The sequence below is a fragment of the Lygodium microphyllum genome, chromosome 4 (assembly GCF_053477565.2).
Source record: "Lygodium microphyllum isolate KBCC chromosome 4, Lygodium_microphyllum_v1.1.10, whole genome shotgun sequence".
In the NCBI taxonomy this organism is placed as follows: domain Eukaryota; kingdom Viridiplantae; phylum Streptophyta; class Polypodiopsida; order Schizaeales; family Lygodiaceae; genus Lygodium; species Lygodium microphyllum.
Genome location: NC_141138.1, coordinates 85,428,783 through 85,455,303, shown reverse-complemented (window position 1 = coordinate 85,455,303; position 26,521 = coordinate 85,428,783). Strand labels below are relative to the sequence as shown.

Sequence of the window (26,521 nt, the reverse complement as noted above, 5' to 3'; positions counted from 1 at the left end):
GCAATGTTCACGAGAAAAAATCAAAAGGTTAATATGAAAGGAATTACTACCCAATTTTCAAAAAGACCTTCAAATTTTAAATAAGAAAGTTTAAAACCTTGAACTTTACAAAATTTCCAATTCTAAAATTGGCACATACATGTAAACTGCAATTAGATCGTTTAAAAAATCGCTTCGAGTCTAGTACCTATATAAATTAATATGAAACAATGATTTTGTATCTCTCCATGTTTTGTCTTGTTAGCTGTCAAATTGGCAATCTCCAAAGTGTGAGGCAGCCGTCTCGTTGGTGGGGTTTCCCCATTTGTAAATTTTGGAAATTTGTAAGTATTCCCGTAAAATACCAAATGTGCAATAAATAGGCATGGGGAGATACATATTCGTTTCATATATACTTGTAATAAGTGACTTAGGAGCTCCCATAAAATACATATTTCTTTAATAACTTATGAGTAAATTAGTGTTCCCGGAGAGCGCAGACTTCTTTGATCGACACATGTAAATAACTTTAGATTCCCATAAGATATATTTACTTCGCATTATTAGTATGATTAGTTTTATCATTTTTGTAAACTGATAGGTGTGCCTCGCTATTGAAAGATCCGCCCAGCAGCACCCTTGATTGATGAAGCAAATGAACAGCCAAATTTAGCTGTCAGAATCTCGTCTCTATATTAGCTTCAATTCCCCATTTTCTCTCCTAAACTAATCTGATCACAGCCTGCAAAGTCCTCATTCCATCTGCCATCCCTTCATCCCTTCCCATCTCCAACCTTCGCACCAGCCGTAGCAAACAAGCAAATTAGCCTGCAATGGTGGCCGCAGCAGAAGAGGCTTCCAAGGCCGCAGAAGAAGCTCCCATGGTCGCACACGTGCAAGCTCCCGTCGTCTCAGAAGAAGCTCCCATGGTCGCCCCGGAAGGTCCTCATCCTCCTCCGCCTGCTCAGGACGCACCTGAGGTCCCCGCCGACGTTACCAGCCCTCCCGCCCCTGCTCCTGTCCAAAGCGTGCCTTCCTTCAAAGAGGAGAGCTACCACGTCAAAGACTTGAAGAACTCCCAGAGGAAAGCTTTGGCCGATTTGAAGGCTAAGATCGAGGAGGCCATCAAGGGCAATAAGTTCTTAGAGCCTCCCAAAACCAGCAAGGCTTCTGCCAAAGACGGAGAGCCGGAGAAGAAAGAAGAAGAAGCCGTTGAGACGGGGAAGAAACAAGAGGAGGGAGAAGAAGCTGCTGCTGCGAAAGAGGGAGATACCACCGAAGCATCCGCGGAGGCTGCGATTCCAACCGAAGCTGCCGAATCCAAGATCGAGGAGACAGTCGAAGCATCAAAAATCGAAGCTCTGGATGTAGACACGAAGGAAACACCACCTGATGTGCCTGCCATTGAGCCACCTCTGCAAGAGACCTCCCGAGAGGTTGCCATAGAGGAAAAGGCAGAAATACCGCCTGTCGTGGTTACCAGCGAGCCTGCGCCAGAAGAGGCCTCACGAGAGGTTGTCATAGAGGAGCAAAAGGAAGTTGAGGATGATTCCCCTCCCCTCGATGATCCGGCCCTTTGGGGAATCCCTCTCCTTCACTCCAAAGGTGATGAGAGGACCGACGTTCTTTTGCTCAAATTCCTCCGCGCTCGAGATTTTAAGGTAAAGGATGCTTTATCCATGCTCCAAGATACCATGGCCTGGAGGAAGGATTTCAACGCGGATGGCCTTGTTGAGGAAGAAATTTCTGCCCCTGAGTTTGAATCCATGGCTTACATGCATGGATTTGACAAGGAAGGCCACCCTGTGTGCTACAACAAGGAGCTGTACCAAAAGGCCTTTGATGATGAAGAGCAGGTAAAGAAATTTCTAAGGTGGAGGATCCAGATGCTGGAGAAAAGCATTGCAAAGCTGGACTTCCACGCCACTGGTGTGCACTCTATGGTACAGGTCACAGACTTTAAAGATTATCCAGCTATACTATTGAAACGCAGCAGCATTACGAAGAAGGTGCTAACTGTGCTTCAAGACAATTATCCAGAGCTGGTGGCAAAGCAGGTTAGTGCTGGGTTCTGTCCCTAGATTATTTGTGTTTGCATGTGTTGGTGCACCCTCTTGCAGGCGGTGATCAGTTGATTAAATTCAAGAAAGGTGTTTAGCTCAGTATCACGTTTATCTAGGGTCTGATGGTAATATCGATTACCTCTAGCTGCCTGCCTGTATGGGGCTAGGTGGAAAGGTCTTCTCTTTTATGTCTTACTCATCTAAATGTAATGAATGTTACAGATTTTCATTAACGTGCCATGGTATATGGGAGCCATATATCTTTTACATGGCAAGTTCTTGACGCCAAGATCAAAAAGCAAGGTGGTGATTGCCAGGCCAGGAAAGGTTGCAGAAACTTTGTTCAAGTAAGAGATTCCTGTTCATTATTCTAGGTAGTTGCAGTCTGTTGTGTCCTCGTGGTAAGAACATATTAGACTTACATGGTTCTCGGCCGAGTTTATGCAGATATATCTCTCCAGACAATGTTCCTCTGCAGTACGGTGGTCTGAGCCGACTAGATGATTCCGAGTTTGAAGGTGTGGAAGCTCCTGTAAAAGAAGTCATTGTAAAGGCTGGTGATAGGCAGACAATTGAAATAACAGTGCATGAGGTAAGAGCTCGTCAAAGACATGCATACATTTAGCTGTAGGTGCAGATCTGGAATTCCAATTCCCTTGGACAGGCAGTTGTGTAAGGTAGATTAGCATAAACCATGGGATTCTCTAAAAGCTATGCAAACGTTGAATGTGGTGCGAAAAGCCATGTGATTGGCTAAAAACTGTGATACTGCAGTGTTCTATAGGATTTCAACCACTGTAGGGATGGTCAACCAGTTTCGTTTCTTGTGTGGCTAGGATATATCCTTGTTCATTGAGGGGCAGCGGAAAGATAGATTGAATCAGTTGGTTGTTAAAGCAGCTACCATTATTAAGAGCTTTTTATCACTGAAATAACGATTTCTTTTGTTATGCAGTCTATCAGCACAGTGACATGGGATGTCTCATGCGTTGGGTGGGAGGTGATTTATGAGGAACAATTTGCTCCAAACGAGGAGGCAAGCTACACTGTGATCATTCAGAAGGCCAGGAAAATAGCTTCCTCAGAGGATCCAGTGAGAAATTCATTCAAGGCGAATGAGCCTGGGAAGGTCGTCATTACAATAGACAATTCAGCTTCCAGACGAAAGAAGCTTGTTGTCTACAGATACAAAGTAGTGAAGGCTTGATCGCACGTACTTGTCCTCCTGTCTTGCTGTTGGCGTGAGAGAATACAGACATGCTCTTTCAAATAACCGCCTCCATATACGATTAACCTTTTACCGGCCCTTCGTTCCAGTTTGGAATCAACTGCCAGCTACAGCTGGGAAACACCACATTCTCACGATCATAGATGAGCTCAGGCCCATGCTACATAATCTGTTCTTCCGCTTGCTGTACTTCTGTACTGGCCTTATGCCTATTCTTTTCCCACATGTATTCTTTTTCCTTTACTGCAATAAATTAAGCAAAAGAAGGAGGCTTTACTCTTACGTTTCATCGTAGAAATGAGGGGAGCATGATTCGTTCATCGTTCTTAGACCAAAAGGGACGCTTTAGCTTTTGTTTTATCATAGAAACTGCAGTCTGCTCACCTATACTTGGAGCATAAAGAATAGATAAGAGCGAGAGAGAGAGAGAAAGAGAGAGAGACCCCCGTACTAGAGGCCAAACTACCGATGAGACAAATCAGTAGACAAGAAGTCCATGTCCTGAGAAGCATGAATGAACTGAAAAGACGCTAGCGCTGGTCAAATTCGCTAAGAGTTACAATTATAATGAATGATCTCCCACCTCACCCAGTGGGTATGACAAGATCTTTATTGCCCTAATGTTGGCTGTCTCTGTGTGTGGAGAAAGGCGTGGAGGTTTCCATCTACCTCGTGGCCTCTCTGATTCTAAAGTTTCTTTGTATTATGAGCCCCTGCTGTGAGATGGATGATGTTTAGGAGTATATTGACACCTCTCACTACTTTACCATCCCTCCATTCGCAGCGCCATATTTAGACAAATTTTCCATGTGGCATGAGCGGATGATATTCCCTCCCCTTCTCTTGTGGCCCATGGGCACCTCAATATCAACTTCATTGTAGCGTCTACATCCATTTCTCTGTGCACATACATTTTATGTCAGACACCTTACTATACATTAAGTTAAATTAAACGCTCATTAACCAATTACATCTTATATGCCATCCATTACATGATGGTGATATATCAGCCTGGATGTGGAGAATAATGAGATACGACATTAGAAGCAAGGATAATAATGTTCTCCACATACAACACTGGTGATAGAGCATCATAATGACTTGCAGAGGTAGATAATGGATGTATATGCGTAATGCTCCCCAACTTTATACAGCCCTTGGGCCAGTTACAACTCTTTATATCTAAACTCAATTGAGGACGCCTTGCCTGTACCTTCACCATGCACTTGCTCTGTTCCGTCCTCCACCTTCATTCCTGCCTAAAGAGCACTGCAATGAGTTGCTATAAATAAACCCGTTTCTTTCGCTTGCCTAATGCTGCCATCCCTAGATCTTCTTCGTACAGATCTCCCATTCTGTTCTCCCCCTCCATTCCTAATGTAAGGGGATCACATTGCCTTGTCGGATTGCATATACAAACGAATCATACGTATACAAACTTACCTGATGATGCCCTGACAGCACCTCTGCATTCCTTGTCCACCTCCTGTCCCTCTACTGAATAAGCATCTCAACGGGGAGTCATAATGCGTCTTCGAAGTAAGTACACCCAACCTGCTCTGAGCTCGACATGTCTGGTATCCGTGTCCGATTTGATAATAGATACCCTCAAACGGTTGCTACACAATCCTTTTGACCTCCCAACAGACAAAGGGCACATCCAATCTACAGAAAGAGTTCGCCTGCAATATGTCTTGCATGTTTCAGGAACAGTGATTGTATTCCATGTCTCTGGGCGACCTTGAAGATATGTGATTCACAGAGAAACAGTACCTTGGCGGCACATCTATAAACGTTTAAAAAATACAATTAAAAAGGAGTTTAACAAGTGAATTTTTATCGCGAGGCCTGCCCTTTTTGAATAAGGGTTCTTTGCCAGAGGAAAGGGAGCCGGGGTTTTCTGGAAGGGGAGTTTTCAAGAGGTTTTTTTTTTGTGCAAACTGAAAACCAGTCCAGTTCACATGGACTAGTTCCCGGTTTTCCAAAGAAACGTTGTTTTTTACAAGAACCCCCAAGCCTCATTTATCTACCAAAAACCCCTAGTTTAAATAAGAATTGTAGATCCTTCTTCCTCCAATTTGGGGAAGCAAGGTTGTTGCTAAAACAACATGGATAGGCTCCACCAAAATCTTTGCTTTTCTGTCAAGGCAACACCAAAATCTATGCTCTCAACCATGGCTACTCTCTCTCTCTCTCTCCAATCGCATGAAGCATGTGTGAATGAAATTTTGTTGCAATCAACGTCGTCATGCAACTAGATGCTATTTTGCATCAACTTCCTAGGCTTGATGATCTACAACTTTCTGCATAAGGATATGCCATGAGAGGATTGATTGAGGAAGATGAATGGAAGAAGATGCAGGAATTCAAGATAATCCAGCAAGTTAGGAGCAAAAAAGAGAGGAGAGGATAAGAGGAGAAGAGAGCTAAAAGCATTCACTTTTGAATATTTTCTTAATACTAGAGGGAATTTCTAGAAAACCCCTAATGTGAACCAAATTCAAAATAAAAAACTAGGAACCTTTCAAAAACTGCTCCTATGGGGAAAACCTCATGGGAACGACTCTCTTATGGGAACAACTCTCTTAAGGTGAGTAGGAAGGAGTATTTTTGTCGCTTGTAACTATTGTGTTTGATGCTATTGGTTTTGTTATTTTGTGTTTTCGTTTTGTTGCTTATAATTACTAGGTGCTGCTAATGTATGTTTGCAAGTTTTTTCCTGAGGTCAATTTGTTAGAAATAAGTTATATGAGGCTAAATATGGACGAGTGATCTATCCAATAATAGAATGTGCTTCCTATTGTGATTTGTTATGGAGGTATGTTAGTCCATTTGTGGTCTAATATGGATTGATATGTTGTTGTGTGTCTTATTATAAGTTGTGTTGCTTGGTATTATCATAATCTATTTTATAGTAGTTTGCATTGTGAGTTTGAGGATTGTAATCAATGCTAAAGTCTCTAGTAAATATAAACGGTTGGTTTGTGGAATGTTTGTAATGATGCATTCAATTGTAGCTATTAAAGTTGTTATTAATATAGTTGGGGATTTGTAAATGAAGATCACTTTGAATTTTTTCATTGTTTTTGTTCTAGTTTTTTCCTATAAATATTCAATGGTATCTATAATTTTGTGTTTACCATTTGTATTATGCTATCATAGTATAGTGCTATTCCATGTCTAGTTATGTAGTTCAGCAAGTTGAAGTGAGGGATAGATTTGTGTGTGTTTGAGTGTGTTTTGAGTGAGCAAAGAATATTTGATTGTTGCAACTTTTTGGTATTCATTACATCATCAAAATGTGGTTGTAGTTTGTTTGTGTTCAATGTTTCTATTAGAGTGTTTGTCGGTTTGATTTTGTCTAAGATTGTGTTTGTCAACTCCCACTTAGATTTTGTTTGTAACCTTAATTAGTGAGGGCTCTACATGAATGTATTTTCTCTATATTGGACTTATATGAATGTTATCAAGATAGTGTGAGTCCTTGTGTTAGATATATTGTGCAATAGTTGGTTGTATGGGAAAGTGACTTCTCAAAAAGGTTTCATTTGGAAGTCCTTTGTCATTCATTTTATTAGTGTCCAAATTTTGTTTGCATGATTCGGATGTGGTCATTCATATCTAGCTTCAGCTCCAACTTTTGTATTCACGAATCAATCCATAATGGGTTGTCTTCAATATTGTAGTGCCTGAAAATTCCATCACCTCCATTGACTAGTTCATTAATGATATCAATGTTCTCTACACATATTTCAACTAACATACTTCTTTTAAGAAATAAAGTTGCATATAGTCTAGAAGTTAGGTATGGATTGTTTGGAATTTGTATAATTTTAGAGCATGATGGTGATCATTTATTCTTACCTTCTATAATAGTGGGTTCTTCTTCTAGAAGTTCAAATATTTGTTGGTTGTGTTCATCTTTTTGTTTGTTTATATAAAATAAAAATATTGTTGTTAGTATGTCTTTTGGTAGTGTATTGTAGTTTGTGTTTAGGTATTGTATATCTTGGTCTGTAAAATTGTTAATTCATATTTTGTTAAGTATATTTATGAAATTTGTTTGTGTTTGTTGCATTAGTTATTTTAGTTCATAAGATTTTAAGTTGATTTGCCAAAACCACTAATCTACAATTTATGATTTGTATTATTAGTTTCGAAGATCAAACTATCTTTTATAGGCCTTGTTGCTAAAGAGCACCGTAGCAGAGGATGCCAAAATCATTGAATAATTTATTGTGTTCATGCTTAATGGAACTCAGTCACATGTTTATGTTTTTAAGCATCCTACTCCCAACCAAAGATATCTCATCTATTTCTATAATAATTGCAAATTCTTATAAGTGTCTCCATTCTGTCTAGCTTTTTTAAAGACAAACTCGGTATCTCATTTATCATTATTGAAAGTTGTTACGTTGAGTATAACATTATGCCACCTATATTGAATACTGAATTTTCTTGTATGTGCTATAGCTAATGTTGTTGGAAGATATACATTTTCTTACATTGTATGGTTGTAGTGTCGTAGGAGGCTTTGAGTAAGAGTCAAAAGGATCAATGTTTTACCTGTTCTAACACCACCAATTATGAATAAGTGTATTTTCTACTTCAAATCCAAGCTTTTTTAGAGCATGATATCATTAAAAAGTGCACATTGTTCATTGTTTAGTTTTCTTACTACTTCATAGTATTTTGTATTTGAATCCAGTTTGTATGTTTTCTATATCACTAATTTGTGTGTTTTGGTTTGGACTAACTCTATGGCCTTTGCTACATCATATATGTTTATTTGGTTGTTTTGTGATGTTGAGCTATTTATAGTACTTGTCATATTTTATGATGTGATTGGTGTTGAGATACTTGTTTTTGTATATCTTTTTTCATTAAGTTTTATGTTAGCTTTGTTTTATATGAATAAGGAATTCCACTTAGTATTTTGTGGTTGTTCAGAGTTAATAAAAGGAAGATAAAACAAGCATTGTTCTCTAAAGTAGTTGTCTAGATCTTTATGTTCATTGAAGCATACAAATCGTAGTCTTTGTGAACCCTTTTTAATTTTCATTTGCTTAAATTAAATGTTGATGCATATTTTGCTAAGCATATGTTTGCTAGATCAATTGGTTGCTTAGTGTAATTTTGTATTATATCTAGAAAGAATATGTTGTTGTCATCTTCTAGCTGTTGTAATGTAAATATAGATTTTAGTAGGACTTCTTTTAGAAAGCTCATTTGTGTTTATGAATTTGAATGTTTGAGTCGATAATATCAACGGTAAGGATAGTGCCAAAGTATACCACTTGTTGTGCACTTAGTTGTTAAATATTAAGTATCATATTACACATTTTTTTGAGTCTTTCGATTGCATATAGTTTTTTCTCCACACAATAAGCCAATGCTTCTTTTAATACTTTTGACATAGTAGTGTCTTGTTTTGTCATATATGATGTGCAATAATTTCCAATCCCATGAGCATTGATTGTGTATTGTGTAATTTTGTATGTTCATTTGTGGTTGCATGTTTGAATTTTTTTGTACTTTTCAAGTAAGATTGATTTATTAATAGTTATGAATCTATCAATCATAGTAATCACCTCAATATCGGAAGGATTGTTTGGAGTTTCGAGATTCCTAGTCCAAATTAAGCCATGTTCATGTTGATTACCTTTGCTTTGGAATTCTCTCACAAACAAATAATCTATCACTTTACAAAGAATATGTTTGTCACTCTAGTAGATTTTCTTTTTCATTGTACATAGTGACAAGCACTTGTAATGGGGTATGTTAGTAAGAGTCTTCACAAATATTTTGCATGTGTTTCATTTAGTTCTTGTTTAAATAAAGGATTGAGTTGTTGCAAAGCATTGTTTAATGGGTCCCAAAGCTTCGTTGCCAAGAAGATAATGAAAAAGGTTGGAGTTCCTAATTGTCGAATCATTTGCGAATGCATTTTTTACAGTTTTTCTTTGTAATCGACAAAATTTCATAGTGCTTGAAAGTCTCTTTATCTTCTTCTTGAATGAAGCACTTCTTCTATATAAATATCAAATATTACATATTTTGCTATTAGTCGATGATTTTGAAGTTGACCCTTTCATAGCCATAACCATGTTGATGAAATTATCTTGCAAATAAGGATTTTTCATTGTCTTGAAAAATAGGTTCTCAACATTTTACACAAATTAGTTCTCACATTGTAGTTTCTTGATAGTTTTTCGAGGTGTAGTAATTTCGAGAGAACAAAAAAATAGTGAGGGAAGACACAGTTCTTCTAAAAATATATCTTTGAATAGTCCAAGAGGTGAATTTTCTTCTATTGGTGTTCTTCATGTTGCATAAGTGACCCCTAAGTGTCATTTAAGCAATGCAAATAAATTGTTTAAATAAGTATTATATAAGTGACACCTAAACATTTGGTGTCACTTATATGATGCTTTGGTTTTCAAAAAAAAAAAAAAGCAACACTTAAAAATTTGGTGTCACTTATATGATGCTTTGGTTTTTTTTTTTTAAAGGTGGTAAATTCACATAACAAAAGTTGTCTCTCCAACTTTGATAGCTCTCTCTCTCTCTCTCTCTCTCTCTCTCTCTCTCTCTCTCTCTCTCTCTCTCTCTCTCTCTCTCTCTCTCTCTCTCTCTCTCTCTCTCTCTCTCTCTCTCTCTCTCTCTCTCTCTCTCTCTCTCTCTCTCTCTCTCTCATAGTGGCACACATATAATGTACATGGGGGTGTTCTACATATCTTACAACAAAAGAAAGTCAATTACCAAAGCAACAACAATCGAATAGAAACAAAAGTATGGGTCATCATGGTATGTTCTTTTTCTACTTAATTATTCATCATGTCAAAAATTAAACTTGAATAAAGTGGAAAAAGAAACTCGAATAGACAAGAATAACTAAAGTAGAGTAAATATGTGAATATAAATCTATATGTATACAATGTCAACATGTACAACATAATATATACATAATGTAAAAGCAAGCTATATGGTTGTATGTATGCAAAATGAACCAAAGTCGTTGAGGGCTAGTTGATGTTGTCATCATAATCGCCACCATGTCATGTGTGATCATCAAGAGGTGGATGCTATGAGGATACGGTGCAAGCTCGCTCCTCATCTATCCGCCTACCTTGCTCCTCCTCTTTGGCGACTACCTCGAGATTGCTCTACCCATTAATATCTTGCATTAATAAGAGTGAAGCTAGATTATTTGACAATTAAAAAATACTGCAAAAATCATTTTACCTTGAAAAGATATCTAAATGTTACAAAACCAATACTCACAAAAGGGTGTGCTAATGGAAATGTATTGTGCAAGGCTTTCTATCCTTGATATATGGCCGTTTGTATCTTTGCTAGAGTGGGGGCACAACCGTATTAGTATACTATGAGAACTTATAAGCATATACTTACAAAAGTGGACATGGCGATGAAGCCATGTCTTCCCATGTGATCCAAGCAAGATGTGTGACTACTCACCACCCTAGACTATGCTGCCTCCCAAATCAAATTAGATTAAATCAAAATGACATAAAAGTGACCTTAGATGTTAATAAAATTTATCAACAATTTGATAGGAGATTTAGATTGCAAAGTAACTTGTTGTACCAACAAAAAGCATACTCTCTATTGCAAAAATGTCAATAATAGTCGTACCTCTCATCGAAAGAAGGTCTAGGACTCATGAAAGCCTTAGGTCTCTTATTTTTAGGGACCATGGCATACTTGTTGTAATTCATACAAGTAGAAATAATATAGTATGTTAGTTTTTCTATTAATCAGACTTGTACGTCCTATTAGTGCTAGTAGTGAGAGCATTAAAAGTGTTTTAAAAGTAAACTTAAGAAAAGTGCATTGAAGTTTAACCTCTTTATACAAGTCTGGATTCCTCTTACATACCATTGCCTTCATATTATAGCCATGGAGTTCCTATGGTTAGTGTTCTTTATTCTTATCTTTATTGTTTTGGATTCTTACAATAGGGCATATTAGTAATACAAATAACATTTCATATGTAGGGATATGCTTCTCTAGTTGATAATGAGGATGCTATCTATGGTTGAGATGCTCATCATTCTCACACATGACATGGTTAGACAATCTAACGACTGCAAATAGATGTCACAAAACATCACTACAAGGGAATGGGGCAATAACGACAGTCATTTGCGATGCAAAAAAGCGGTGTCGCTATTTGCGTCGCTATATGGGCCGCTATTAGCGTCACTAATATTAGCGACGCATATAGCGTCCCTAATAGCGACGCATATAGCGACACAAATAGCGATGCTAATAGCGACCCATATAGCGACGCAAATAGCGACGCCCGTCTGGGGAAAAAGTTCACAAACTCGAGCGTAACATTTGTCGAGAAAACATTTGCGAGAAAGAATAAAAGAGAGAGCGAGAGAGCTTAAAGCTTTGAGAGAGAGAGAGAGAGAGAGAGAGAGAGAGAGCTCATCACCATGCCGCCGCCGTTATATATGAAGAAGAAAGAGAAGTGTGCAATGGAGAAGGGAGGGAAGGTGCAAAGAGAAGATACAAAGGGTTTCATCTTCAGGCCTTTGAGGTAGGTACATTGCCTCTTCTTGTTTTATTTTTGTGTTATCTTGTTTTTTTTTTTATTTTTCTTTGCAAAGAGATACATGGAAAGAGAGGGAGGGAGGAAAGAAGGGAGAAGAATAAAGGGAGAGAAAGAGAGAAAAAGGTAGAGAAAGGAAATAAAGAGAAAGAGGAAGAGAGAAATGAGAGATGAAGCGAGGGAGAGAGGATGAGTGAGAGAAACAACGAGAGAGAGAGAGAGAGAGAGAGGGGGGAAAAACAAAGAGAGAGTAAACAAAGAAAGGGAAATAGAGAGATAAAGAGAGGGGGAGAGAAATAGAGAGAGGGAGAGGGGAGGGGGAGAGAAATAGAGAGAGGGAGAGGGAAGGAAGAGAGGAGGAGGACGTAGAAAAGAAGGGTGAAATAAAGAGAGGAAGGAGAGTGAAAAGAAGAGAGAGAGAGAGGGAGAAAGAGAGATAGAGAGAAAAAATAGAGGGAGAGAGAAATAGGAAAACAATGAGAGAATGAGAGAGAAGGTTAATAAAGAAAAGTAAAGGGAGAGGGGGGAGAGAGAGATAAAGAGAGGTGGGGTGACATTTCTTTCAATATCTTTGTTTCTTAAGCTTTTTATTTTCTATCTTTGATTGTCTTTGCAATTAGATGAGTTGAGTGAGAGTGGGGAGGGAAGGAGGGAGAGAAATAGAGAGAAGAAGGGAGGGGAAGGAAGAGAGATATGGAGAGAAATAAAAAACAGGAGAGAGAGGGGCTTCATAAAAATTTGTCAAAACCCGAGCATGGCATTTTACAGGTTTGTAAACAAGCAAGAGAGAGAGAGAGAGAGAGAGAGAGAGAGAGAGAGAGAGAGAGAGAGAGAGAGAGAGGCCGTTGCCACTGCCACCATCCATGAAGAGGGAGGAGACAAGTATAAAGGAGAAGGAAGGAACTCTTGAAGGAGAAAAAAATGAGAGAAGTACGAAGGGATTCTTCTTCAAGCTTTGAGGTAAGTGCATTATCTCTTCTCTCTTTGTTTTTCTCTTTTCTTTACTTCTCTCTTTCTTTTTGTTGATGAAGAGTGTATTGAGAGAACAAGTGAGAGAGATCAACATGTGCAAGGGAGATAGAGAGAGAGAGAGAGAGAGAGAGAGAGAGAGAGAGAGGTCGCTGCCACCGCCAATCCACCACAAAAAGAGAGGGGACAACTGCAAAGAAGAAGGAGGGAGCCTGTGAAGGAGAAGAAGAAGAAGGAGAGAAGCGCGAATGGATTCTTCTTCAAGCTTTGAGGTAAGTGCATTATCTCTTCTCTCTTTGTTTTTCTCTTTTCTTTACTTCTCTCTTTCTTTTTGTTGATGAAGAGTGTATAGAGAGAAGAAGTGAGAGGGATCAATGTGCGCAAGGGAGATTGAGAGAGAGAGAGAGAGAGAGGTCGCTACCACTGCCAATCCACCACAAAAAGAGAGGGGACAACTACAAAGAAGAAGGAGGGAACCCATGAAGGAGAAGAAGAAGAAGGAGAGTAGCGCGAAGGGATTCTTCTTCAAGCTTTGAGGTAAGTGCATTATCTATTCTCTCTTTGTTTTTCTCTTTTCTTTACTTCTCTCTTTCTTTATGTTGATGAAGAGTGTATAGAGAGAAGAAGTGAGAGAGATCAACGTGCGCAAGGGAGAGAGAGAGAGAGAGGTCGTTGCCACCACCAATCCACCACAAAAAGAGAGGGGACAACTACAAAGAAGAAGGAGGAAACCCATGAAGGAGAAGAAGAAGAAGAAGGAGAGTAGCGCGAAGGGATTCTTCTTCAAGCTTTGAGGTAAGTGCATTATCTATTCTCTCTTTGTTTTTCTCTTTTCTTTACTTCTCTCTTTATTTTTGTTGATGAAGAGTGTATAGAGAGAAGAAGTGAGAGAGATCAACGTGTGCAAGGGAGATTGAGAGAGAAAGAGAGAGAGAGAGAGAGAGAGAGAGAGAGAGAGAGAGAGGTCACTGCCACCGCCAATCCACCACAAAAATAGAGGGGACAACTGCAAAGAAGAATGAGGGAACTTGTGAAGGAGAAGAAGAAGAAGGAGAGAAGCGCGAAAGGATTCTTCTTCAAGCTTTGAGGTAAATGTATTATATCTTCTCTCTTTGTTTTTCTCTTTTATTTACTTCTCTTTTTATTTTTGTTGATGAAGAGGTGTATAGAGAGAAGAAGGGAGACAGATCAACACAAGGGAGATTGAGAGAGAGGGAGAGAGAGAGAGAGAGAAGCTGCCATTGCCACTACCATTGCCACCACATCCACTAAAAGAGAGGGGACAACTACAAAGGAGAAGCCAACCTCTGTCTCTTCTCCATCTTACCCTCCTCGAGCTTGCATGGCAGGCACCAAGCAAGCATGTCCCCGTTTCTCGGCCATGGAGAGGCCTCATGCCAAAGCCTGCCACCTGGAGTACAAGGTGGAGCCTCCTCTAGTACAGCAGGTACTCCCCATAGAGCACAACGATCACCAGAGAAGAAGAGGAGATGGAAACCAGGTACGAGTGCGAGATAGCCCACCAGTAGGAAGGTAGACTACTGCAGCTATGACGATAGAAAGAAGAGTCTACATGATGTACTACATGTACCTTCTATTACCAAGAATCTATTGTCAATTGGACAGATGGCAAAATGAAATTTGCAAGAATCTAGTGTCGGTTGGATAGATGATTTCAACTGATACACATGGCTGTACATTTGGAAGTACAAAGATGAGGTACTCGATGTCTTTAAGCAAATGGGTTTATAAAGAGAAATGCAAGTCAGATGGTTCGTTGGAAAGGTATAAAGCCCGGCTCGTTACAAAGGGATATGCACATCAATACAGCCTAGATTATGAGGAGACTTTCAGCTTGGTTGCCAAGATGGAAATGGTGAGAATAGTCATTGCATTAGTGGCTTCTAAGGGCTGAAAATTATGAAAAGTGGATGTCAAAAATGCATTCATGAATGGTGACTTGCTTGAAGAGGTATATATGGAGTAGCATGAAGGTTATATATACAACCTGAGGTGTATATGGATACTAGCTAGCAACCCCGTCTATCATGCTAGATCCAAACACATAGAGATTCATTACGATTTCATCAAAGAAATGGTACTTGTAGGACAGATTGATCTACTTCATGTGAAGACACAAGACCAGGTAGCCGATATCTTTACCAAATCACTTGGTAAAGAGAAATTTGTTTGTTTCACGGATCTACTTGGAGTACAGTAACTAATCTGAGCTCAAGAAATGGAGTTTGAGAAGGGGGAGGATGAGCTTGATTCTTTTGATCTTAAAACACCTCCATCCATTGAGATTGAGGGTGAAGACAAGAAAGAAGAGATAGAAGATGACTTAGATGTAGGTAAAAACAAAAAGGAAGAAGTAGAGCTTAGAGACACTACCACTCTCTATATAAGGGTTTCTAGCTCCAACACCATGGTATAACTCTTACAGATGTCCAAATGCTCCCCCAAAAAGACTTGAACAATGTTGCAATAAGCTGGAGTGAGCAAAAGATCAATGGGACTTATTCATACCTCAGGGTTCTGACTATAATGAAAGCTTGAAGTGAAGCTCTTCTTCTTGGGCCTAACAAGTGATAAAAAAGCTCCTTGAGTAATACTTTTTTGAATTGATTATATCTAGCTTTTGTAATCACAGTCTCTTTTTCTTCTCAGGCCTAAGCAAGTGATAAAAAAGCTCCTTGCGAAATACCTTTTCAAATTAATTATATCTTGCTTTTGCAATCAAAGAATTCGGTTTTTTTTTTAAATAATCTGATACATATTTTTTAGACATTAGATGTAGCTGACATTGACAAATGAATTATGAAAGAATATTTAGTGCATATAGCTAGAACAGCCCTGCCACCTATTTTTTTCCCCCTCTGTAACTGTCGCTATTTGCGTGCGTCGCTATTTGGGTTAGCGACGCTAATAGCAACGAATCGATCGCGTCACTAATAGCGACGCGAATAGCGATGACGGGGGTAATTTTTTCCATGAATAATTCCGTCGCTTTAAACGTCACTATTGGGTCTATATGTTGTAGTGCATCCATATCACAGCCATGGAGATTCTATAAATAGTGCTCTTTATTCTTATCTTATTGTCTTGGATTCTTATCACTAGGTATGTTAATAATACAAATAACATTTCACATGTAGGGATATGCATCTCTAGTTGATAATGAGAATTCCATCTATGGTTGAGATGCTCTTCATTCTTGCACATGACATGGTCAGGCAATCGAACAACATCAAATAGATGTCTTTCAATCACCTTTGCATCTTGGCCTTTGAGAGTGAGACTCATGGAGATTATCTATTTCTCAATCATCTATGATCTCTAATACAGACATATAATCATAGAAACTATAGAGGATTGATTCCTAGAGATGGAGACGTTTTTAGCCTTTGGGGAGCTCATTACATGATAGCTCCTTCTAGCATTCCAAACAAAGGACATGGCCTATTCATTGACAAGTTTCACCACATTCAGAGGTGACCCTTTGGTCCTTCTATAGACATGTATATAGAGTGGGTCCTTGGTGTCAGTTGTCATGCTACGTCCATAGCATGAGCACTTATGGTTTGTGTCTCAATGCAGCCTCACTTTCAAATAGAGGTATTACTCATCCAAAGGATGGGAGACTCTATGTAGATGGCAAGTCATATACACAAGGAAGCATAGCATGTCTAATTGACAATAGTCAAGAAAGGAGCACAAGAACCAATTGTACATTTGTGGAATGTGAAAATGGCCATGAACTAGGATACATGAGTAGAGATGTTCTAAAATATATTATTGTAAATACTATTAGTTCATTATGTGTTGGTGATGAACAATAAGTGAACTATGGACTTTGTAGGCCACCTCCTCCTCTAGACTTAAACTAAGAATGTTTTCCTCTCTTATGGTGGTCTTATTTTCTTGGAGTGTACATCTCTACGAATAGTTTTTCAATTTTCGTGCACCACATTTTGAAGCCAATACTAATGGGAAAAATTTTGTTTCCCAATAGTTCACTTGAGAGTTTAGTGGTTGTTAATGTTTGAAAATTTCTAAAAATATTCCAAATTTTAGACTTCTATAAGTTACAACAATGTTAGCTTCTATAAATTAAACTTGTATATATGTATACCTTTGCCTCAGTTAAACAACTTCATAAAAGCAAGTCATGTTGTCTTAAACTTACCATAAAACAATCTTCATTTTTTGTGGTAACATGCCGTAAAAAGATTACTAGGCCATTCACCACAGCTTAGTGCCCTACTATCAAACGTTTCTACCTACTAGTAATTATGTTTCATAGTGGAAGAGCAATTCTACCAAAATAGGGGTACTATACAACATTTAGAATAAGTAGATAATAGTGCCTATGGAGCAAAAACACTCATATGATAAGCCAATAACTTTCTTCTTTTAGTTGGGATTTTTAGAAGTTCATCTTGCTAGAAGTGTATGTTTTAACTATCTGTAACTCAACTCTCTAGATAAACAAGCATTACGTCTAACACAAAGTATGGTATTTTGCTCAAATCAAGTTCTTGTGTGTAGATTCATTTAGAATATTCTTAAGGAATAGTTCAAGGCTAAAGATCTCAGTGAATGAGTGAGAATGGAGCTACAATTACAATGTTGGACTCTCAATGCTTCTCAATTAGATAAAGACACTTCGTCCATGGCTTTTTCCATCTATGGTTGAGAACTTGATCCCTTATATGCACCATGGAACTATGACACATAAGGGATCATGTTCTCAACCTATACCACTTTGCAAGACAAAAGTCTTCTTGCAACACATTTGGCTTCTTGTATTTCCCAAAGATATTAACACGCCTCGAAACACAATGTCCCAATGCAAAACAACCAAGGCATTTGTGCAAATGGATCTCTCTATACCCATTCTTGAGTATCCCACTGAAGTCTTTGTGCAGTCTCCTCCTATATGCTCAATGTCTCCATCCATATACCATACAAGTCTGAGGGTCTAGTTCTAAGTACCAAGTCCTATCACAATGAGCCACAACTCTAATCCTTTGTCTTGAGCATCTTGTGAATTCTAACTAATCCAGATCCTCTCACCAAAGTTTGCCATCCATATCTATTGAGAAAGTAAATGCACTCTCTACTTTTGTCTTATGTTGAGTAATAAGGGTGCTAGCTATTGCTTTGAAGAAATATCAATGCTTACAATGGTACCCCAAGTATCTCATAGAAGTGCCACGAGGGACCCAAGTGAAATTGTCATGTGGTTTCTAGTCTATCTGGCAACTATCACAAACCCAAAATCCATAGGACTTGTGCCAACTAATAAGATCTCCTGAAGCTCTACAAAAGATTGAGTAAAGATCATATCAAAATCCTTGCCTATTATCAAGCGGTCAACATGAGGTAAAGACTAAGTAAGCATAGTCCAAAAATGTTTTCAACAACCGACTATAGTTTTAAAAACCATAAATTTATTTTAGGTGACTACTATGAGCAATTAGTACTACCAATTCGGCCTATTGAAACCACTTAATGTCCATGCCTTAATTCAATCATTCTTTGCTTCATGCTTTGTGTTCTAAATAATAGATTTACATTCTTTTATAACCAAACTTCACTATACTACCAACCAAGCTTTTAACAGATATTGTTGGATCCTCTGTCCGAGGTGTACTAGTGTACCACACAACATTTTGTGGTTTCCAAAAAAATATATAACTTAACCAAAATGATTGTGATAACATATAATGTTATACCTTTATTGTAAGCAATGAATTATATAGCAATCAGCCATACCCACAATGTTTCTAGCCTAAGAGACTTGTAAGTAACAAATTATGTAGTAATTAGCCATACTCGCAATGTTTTTGATTGCTAGTGAAATGCTGCACCAAGCTTCATGGTGGAAAATCGGATTGTTTTCCTTATTGTGCACACTTCTTCCTAACTTATGGAAGAATACTACTAATTCACTCATTACACAAGGTTGTGATTCTATGAATAGTATTGGTAGTTCTTTTCAAGTAGTGTGGCTAGCATATGGTCTCATACATACATGCCAATAAATTTTGTGAAGCTTTATGCAAACAACTATTCAAAAAGTTGCACACTAAATTCAACAACCACGCAATATTCATAAAAATTACCGACAAAAAGCATTAGCTAAAAACCAACTATATAAATGGCGCAATGTTCATAACTTTAGATGTAGTACCCATTACTCAAACAACGCAACCTCTTTTTACTCAACTACTAGAATACATACTACCATCATATTATTACATCTCTCTCTCTCTCTCTCTCTCTCTCTCTCTCTCTCTCTCTCTCTCTCTCTCTCTCTCTCTCTCTCTCTCTCTCTCTCTCTCTCTCTCTCTCTCTCTCTCTCTCTCTCTCTCTCTCTCTCTCTCTCTCTCTCTCTCTCTCTTCTCTCTCTCTCTCTCTATCTATCTCTCTCTCTCTCTCATGTAAGAGACACTAACCGTGCATTGTCCTATCTCAATGTTGTACAAGTTGTGCCATCTTGCTCAACGCTCTCTGGCTCTATCCCACTCTGAACTCTTGCTCCAGCTGGGCAATCACAAACTTTTTATTACTGGTCTTTGCATTGCAAGAAGATAGATTAGAACAACGTGACACTATTTCAAAGAATTAATAGAAGCCACCAATATGTATGGCCAAAGTATGTGGACGTAGGGCATGTAAAGCTCCACAAAATGTCACATGCATTGATGAAAGATCCATTTGTCTCCAAGGGGTCCGATTTGCCCATTTGCATCAATATCACATGTGACTCCATATGAGCCAATGTAGGTACTGAATGGTGGCTAGAACTCATCAGAGGTCCCTCTTGAGGGTGTGGTAGATGTGTGAGGAGTCGACAAAGAGGGTGTAGAGGTTGTAGATGCAAATGCGATCATCAAGATCCATTGTCATCGTGGGAGGCTCACTATACGCATGGATAAACAAAAAGATAAGTAGTAAAAAAAATTTAAGAGCATTATATATCCATTCAATTATAGATATAAGTCCCACCGTCGTGTAGCAAGGTCTTGCTATGTGACATTGCCTGAATAGGATTCCTGTTGTGTCATGTTGAGTGGCTCGAATAGGATTCCTATTAGATCCACAAGTTACAATTTAGAAAATTTTATACTTCTTTACACATACATACAAGCATTGTATTCTTAATGTAAATTGAGATTGAGACATATATGCTCGTCATCCTACATGTGGATATCATGAAGAGCCTTCCTTTAGGTGTATAGGCCTTAATGTGTCCTATAGCTTGGGGATAGTTGCCTCCAACTCCTCATCAGGGAGCTACTCATACTCCACAATATCCTCTCGTATCTACTCCCTTGGGATGTTGCAATAGGCCCTTTAGGACCAATAGTAAGCCTGCTCATCTTGGGGCCCCATGCATAGAAATGATCTATTTGGAGAGAGAAAATTGTGAGTTTTTAGTCATGCATTAGATATTATCAAAGCAATCCCTCCTATAAAACAAATATGCAAATCTTCCTCTATCACAAGAGCTATAGGTAGAAGCCAAATGAGAAAACTTATGTGCACTAAAATATTTATGGTTAAAGTTGTTGTATAGGGTTATTGGCAAAGGGATTTAGAGAGCTAGCGGTTGTAGAAATTGAGATTATACTCCAATTTTGCAAAAGGATTCCCCCATTTGAAAAGTTTATGTGCTTAGCCACGTTAATGGCTATATTATAATTGGATCATCAAGAGTGTGTAGGTTTTAGGCAAACACATGGTTACATATGCTTGACTAATAGAAAGACCCTCTCTGATTGACACGATTAGATACTAAGGAGCAGTGGTAAGGTGAAGAGACTTAGTGCTAGGCTCTATAAGTTGAAGCTTAATTACTATAGCCAACAAAAACCTCTCAAACTCCTAAAGAAGACTTAGTGTTAGGCTCTCTAAGTTGAGGCCTAATCACCATAGCCAACAAGATCCTCTTGAACTCCCAAAAGAAAGCAACATTTCTCAACTTGCCACAAAACTATTGACCTTGAATAACCTCCATTTCCCTCAACTTAGTGATAAAATATCACTGTGTACTCATCTTCCCTCTTTAAGAATTTTTGTATGTTGACAAGTTGAAAATTAGGTGATGGAGTTAGATGCACTCTCCTTTGGAGCATCACTTTGCAACAAACTCATGCCAAGTAGACCCGCAAGATGAGAGTTTTGACTACAATTAGGGGCATTGAAAAGTGCCAAGTGGCTATATTATATGAAGGTGAAATCATACACAAGGCCATGTAGAATGCACTAGTTTGGAGTAGCAGCAACCCGGTTGATACACATGACAATAGCTCCAACTACATAAGAGTTGAGTGGAGCTAAAATTAGGTGCCTATATGAAGGTAAACAATGCCTTTTTGGTAATCAATGAATCTTATCAAGCTTGTATATATATACAAAAGAGAGAGAGGAAGGGCATGACTGCCAACAAGGACATGCCTGGTAGTTGCATAGGAGGGTGAAAATTTATGACCCATTATGGGATGACCTAGACTGAACTAGTTCCTCTTGTTCTTTTGTCGACCTTGCTCCACTCCCTAACAAGATTTGGAAATTTTGATTACCTTATCAACTTTCTATTGTTCCTCACTTGGTGTCTCATGTGTCTCCCTTTTCTTAGTTTTTGTATTTTCTTCTCTTTATCTACTACTATCCTTTTTTCCTCCTCAAAAGTATCATGCTTCTTTATCTCTAGCTTCTTTCTCACCCCCACTTGGATATTCTATATGAGATGCTTAACTTTTAGTATGTCTTATCCCATCCCAAGTGACACATTTTGTTGATCCCATGATATCTCATATTCTAGGGTAAATGCATGAATAGCGAACTAGCATTGGTATATCTTTTTCCAGATCCTATTAAGATTCTACACCCATGAACCTAAGTAGGGATGATTGTTTGTGGCTCTGAAATCTATGGGTATTGGAGGTATTACTAACTCCAATATTTCTCATAGTCTTCCAATTTTGGCCCTCATCCAACAAGTAGCAACTAAGGATCTAAAGCTCTACGACAAGGTCTGTAATCCTTGCCTGACACAACTCAAGCCTAACTTCTTCTCAGTGAGACTTTAAGGATCTTCCCTCTTGGTTCCATCAAATTCTAGGAAAACAGAGCCACCACGATGCATGCTATGAGTTCAACCCCAACTATCTGTTCAAAATTTTTATGGAACTCCTTTGCAAGGGGACTTGAAAATATGTCATCCAATCAGTGCATAGGAGAAAACCTGCTCACAACCCCATGAGAAGAGACAAGGAGTGCCAATGGAGCTAAAAGACCTAGACTAAAAACTGAGCTCAATGGGAAAATCTCAAATCGCAACCCATCAGCAAAGAAATAGGACTTTGAAACTATGGCTCTTTGTAACTCCAGGTATCAATCATATCTCACATTTCAATGAATGTGTGCTCAAACCTGATCTCTTTCTATGTCTTATTACACAATCAAGTGCAAACACTAAAGAGTGAACTAAGGATAATCCATGAAAATTACAATTATCCTCAAGATTCATTTAAGGTAAATGTACCTTAGTATTTTAGTATTCTCAACAACACCATCACAAATAGCATTTTATTATCTTAAGGTAAATATATTGTAGTTGTGAGTGTAACTTTGATATAATACTTAAAAGAATTGTGCACAAAGGATTTATTGAGTGTGTGTGCATGCGTGTGTGCATGTGCATGTGCGTGCGTATGTGTGTGTTATACAATGAAGCAAAAGTGATCATAAAAAATCAACCTTCAACAAAACTTTGTATGAAATACAAATCAAAGAAAACAAGTAACACATTTATTATCCCAAGACTTTTGATAATTACAGTGGCCACTAGCCAGGTCAGGAATTTAAGATCCAAACAATTGCATAGATGTTGAATGAGCATGATACGCTGAAAGATACGACACGGTTGTGATCTTAAAGATTCTATTTTTTGAAGATGAATGATATGTTGTAGTACCAACTTGCCAACATTACTAATTGTTGATAGACTATTACACAATGAAACACGTGGCAAATCTAGCAAATCAATCTTAATCATAAACAAAGAACTTAGTGGAAAAATCTAACAAATCAAACATCTCAACTATTAAATACAAACAACATTATAGTACATAAGAGGATTTGAATAACCTAATAGATTGAGAAAGACAAGAGAAAAACACACAATTGGGCCCAACCTCCCCCATGGCAAAAGCCATGGTTTGCCATCCTTAATTATATATTATAATTTTACATGGATATTTACATTCATATCTTATATATAGTTACAAAGAAAGTACAAATATCAATTGAAATACAAAGTTTTAATACTCAAGAGGTATCCTATAACATGTTGCAGTTGCTGCAAAAAATTCTATACTCTCAAATCTTGACGTTTTGATATCACAATCGCGTTCGAAGCATGCCAAAACCTCCAAAACGACTCTTGAAGCTCTGAATTCCGATTCCGTATTAGGGACAAACAAAAAAACTCAGTTTTTACCCTGTTCTCTTCTTTTACGCACGATCCTGTTGCTTTTATAAAGAAAACTAAAAAAGCCATCTAAAAATCAGCCACATTAAGAAAATAGCAAGGTATTCCATAAAGAAATCTTATTAAAAGCATATATTAAATCTCATATTCTAAAATAATCTATATTAAAAATAAATTAATTAATAGTATTAAGGACAATGATCTAATTATTACTAAAGAAGTTTAAACTTACAACTTATAAATAGAGTAATAATTGTAATAATATAACATCATATAAATACATAGTATTATATATTATAATTAAAATAACTAATCATAATTATGAAATTTACACTTGGACTTACGCTAACACCCAATGCTACCCAACGCCACTACTAACCTACTCTACAAATCAACTAAAGCATTCACAATTGTTTATAAATCAAATAAACAAACAATAGTGAATATCTAACCATCTTCAGCTACAAGTGAACTACTTGCACAAGGAATCCACCTTTGTACGAGCCTCGACAAATACATATAGTTTTATAAATCTACCATGGAATATGTCTCTAGTTTTACGGAATCCACCGAAAAACCTCACGGAATCCACCGTGGAATATGCCTCGTGGCATCATACCCTCGGGGTGGGATAGCAATTGTCCACAATTGCTATTAGCTGCTCAATGTGGAGCTAACATTGTAGTGTAAGCATTAAGGACACGGGCAGTTATCCGTTGCATGTCTTCAACTAAATGAGGGTTTTTTTTTAAATTTTACCAAGTATCTAGTATAGGACAATGAATCAATCGGAGACTAATTATTAGCAAACAATTGATTCTAATAAGATTAAAAACTAGTGTTAGTACTATAGATGCCTTTCATGGAAGTAAGAGAGTCAAAAGATAAGACAGAAATATTATGAATGCTAGGTCTCATACTCAAAGCATCGATAATAACAAATAAAATTTTTATTCTAGTTTAGTAGTAAGTAAAAATTTAACTAAGAATTCTAGGAAAAAAAAGTAGTAAAAGGCTTTACATATCTTACCTTGATTGGAGATCTCTATCTTTACTAGAGAGTGTTAATTCGCAACAGAATTAGGAAGTTTAAGAATTTTCCAAAGTACTTTTAAGAAAATTTTGTTAGTCTCAATGTTTATCAAATCAAAAGATAACATTAAAGGCATACTATAATCGTAAAAAATTAGAGTGAGAATCATATCGAAGGCCTACTTTGAATTTAAAAACAACTTATATGTTCTTGTGAATCAAGTTAGTCTATAATTAGAGAGTTGGAGCTTATAAGGAATTTTACAAAACATTTACTGATGACTAAGACTAAATTTTAAAAAGAAACATATTGCAGATAAGGCTAAAGTTGGATAAAATACTAGTGTCTTAGTAAAAACAACAGTAATATTCAAGTTCTATGGCATATTTAGATATGATTATCCTTTAATATTTTCATATTTAGAAAAATCCTCTACTATAAGTTTTAGATCTTTGTACAAGCTAAAACTTTTTTTCTTTTGGGAGTATACTCGAATTCCAAATGGATTAAAAGCTATCCTACTAGGAAATTAGAGGTCTATATAGGTTGAAATTTACAAATTTCACTCAGTATGGGTAAACTGTGAGACCTACTTTCAAGATAAATAACTTTCTTTGTAGATAGAATCAGGTCATGATGATAACTAGAGAGTTGTAGAAAACAAAAAGTTCTACAATTCATGTCCTTATGATGGATTACCAAATCTGATAGGTAAGGTCATAAAAAATAAGGCTCAAAGTTGGCTACTATACAATTTTCTACATACTGTTGTGAAGCTACTATACAGTTTTCTGCATACTGCTGTGAAATTTGCATTTAGCGTCACTTTAGGACTCAAATAACTCGCTAGATATTCAGAATTTGTAAACTATGTATCCAATAACAATTGTAGAATTTTTTGAGGGCTAAAACTTTTTTTTTTACACCATCCTCAAAATATGAACCAGTAAAAAATTACATTGCCTGAAAAATAGTTGTTCGAGATGATTTTATGGTGAAGCATATGCAATAGCTAGACTACTTTCAAGTGCCTCTTCTATATAGCCTGTTACATAAATAAAGACTTAATATGCTTAAACTAAAAACTTTTATAAAATAAAACAAATCTATGATTTACTATGAAATAAACTTCAAAATCTTTTTGGCTATAATATCATGTTTGCATAGCCAAGTCTATGCTATAATCCAAATTTAGAGAAGAACAAATTGAATCCATTCGAGTTAATCAAATGTGGCTATAAGGCTATCCAAAACATGAGAAATGTAGTTGCAATATTCATCTGTAGTGATTTGTCTTGTAGATTGTGATTGTTCCACAATGTTCGTCTTTATACACTGATATCATACAATTGAAAACTCGGAGCATAGCCAAGCTCGGATATCAATGTTATGAAGCAAGAGTACGTAGCAAATCTAATAAATAAAACATCTCAACTATTAAATACAAACAACATTATAGTACATAAGAGGATTTGAATAACCAAATAGATTGAGAAAGACAAAAGAAAAACACATGATTGGGCCCAACCTCCCCAATGGGAAAAGCCATGGTTTGCCATCCTTAATTATATATTATAGTTTTACATGGATATTTGCATTCATATCTTACATATAATTACAAAGAAAGTACAAATATCAATTGAAATATAGAGTTTTTAGAGTTACGAGGTATCTTGTAACATACTGCAGTTGTTGCAGAAAATTTTGTGTTCTGAGTCTTGATGTTTTGACATCACCATCGCGTCTGAAGCGCACCAAATCCTCCAAAATGATTTTTGAAGCTCCGAATTCCGATTCTGGATGAGTGACAAACAAAAAAACTCAGTTTTCACCCTATTCTCCTGTTTTGCGGACGATCATGTTGCTTTTACAAAGAAAGCTAGAAAAGCCTTCTAAAACTCGACCACATTAAGAAAATAGCAAGGTATTCCATAAATAAAGCTTATTTCAATAAAATTATATCTTAAATCTCTTATTCTAAAATAATCTATATTAAAAATAAATAAATTAATAGTACTAAGGACAATGATCTAATTATTACTAAAGAAGTTTAAACTTATAACTTACAAATAGAGTAATACTTTTAATAATACAATATCATATAAATACATAATATTATATATTATGCTTAAGATAACTAATCATAATTATGAAATTTACT

The 26,521-nt window shown here is 37.1% G+C and overlaps 1 protein-coding gene across 1 annotated transcript; it reads left to right on the top strand.

Moving 5' to 3' along the window:
- The first annotated feature begins 571 nt into the window (after positions 1-571).
- Positions 572-3,552, top strand: LOC148037260 (patellin-6-like). The gene is made up of 4 exons (XM_087676188.1): positions 572-2,036; positions 2,265-2,389; positions 2,490-2,634; positions 2,998-3,552. Exons 1-4 carry the CDS (start codon positions 813-815, stop codon positions 3,247-3,249), a joined length of 1,746 nt encoding a protein of 581 aa, XP_087532314.1. The 5' UTR covers positions 572-812; the 3' UTR covers positions 3,250-3,552.
- The last annotated feature ends 22,969 nt before the right edge of the window (positions 3,553-26,521 follow it).

Excerpts from the sequence above, each read along its gene's own strand:
- LOC148037260 (XM_087676188.1), top strand. The coding sequence starts at position 813 with ATGGTGGCCGCAGCAGAAGAGGCTTCCAAGGCCGCAGAAGAAGCTCCC. Across the intron at positions 2,390-2,489 it reads GTTGCAGAAACTTTGTTCAA|ATATATCTCTCCAGACAATG; the intron begins GTAAGAGATTCC and ends GAGTTTATGCAG. Across the intron at positions 2,635-2,997 it reads TTGAAATAACAGTGCATGAG|TCTATCAGCACAGTGACATG; the intron begins GTAAGAGCTCGT and ends TTTGTTATGCAG.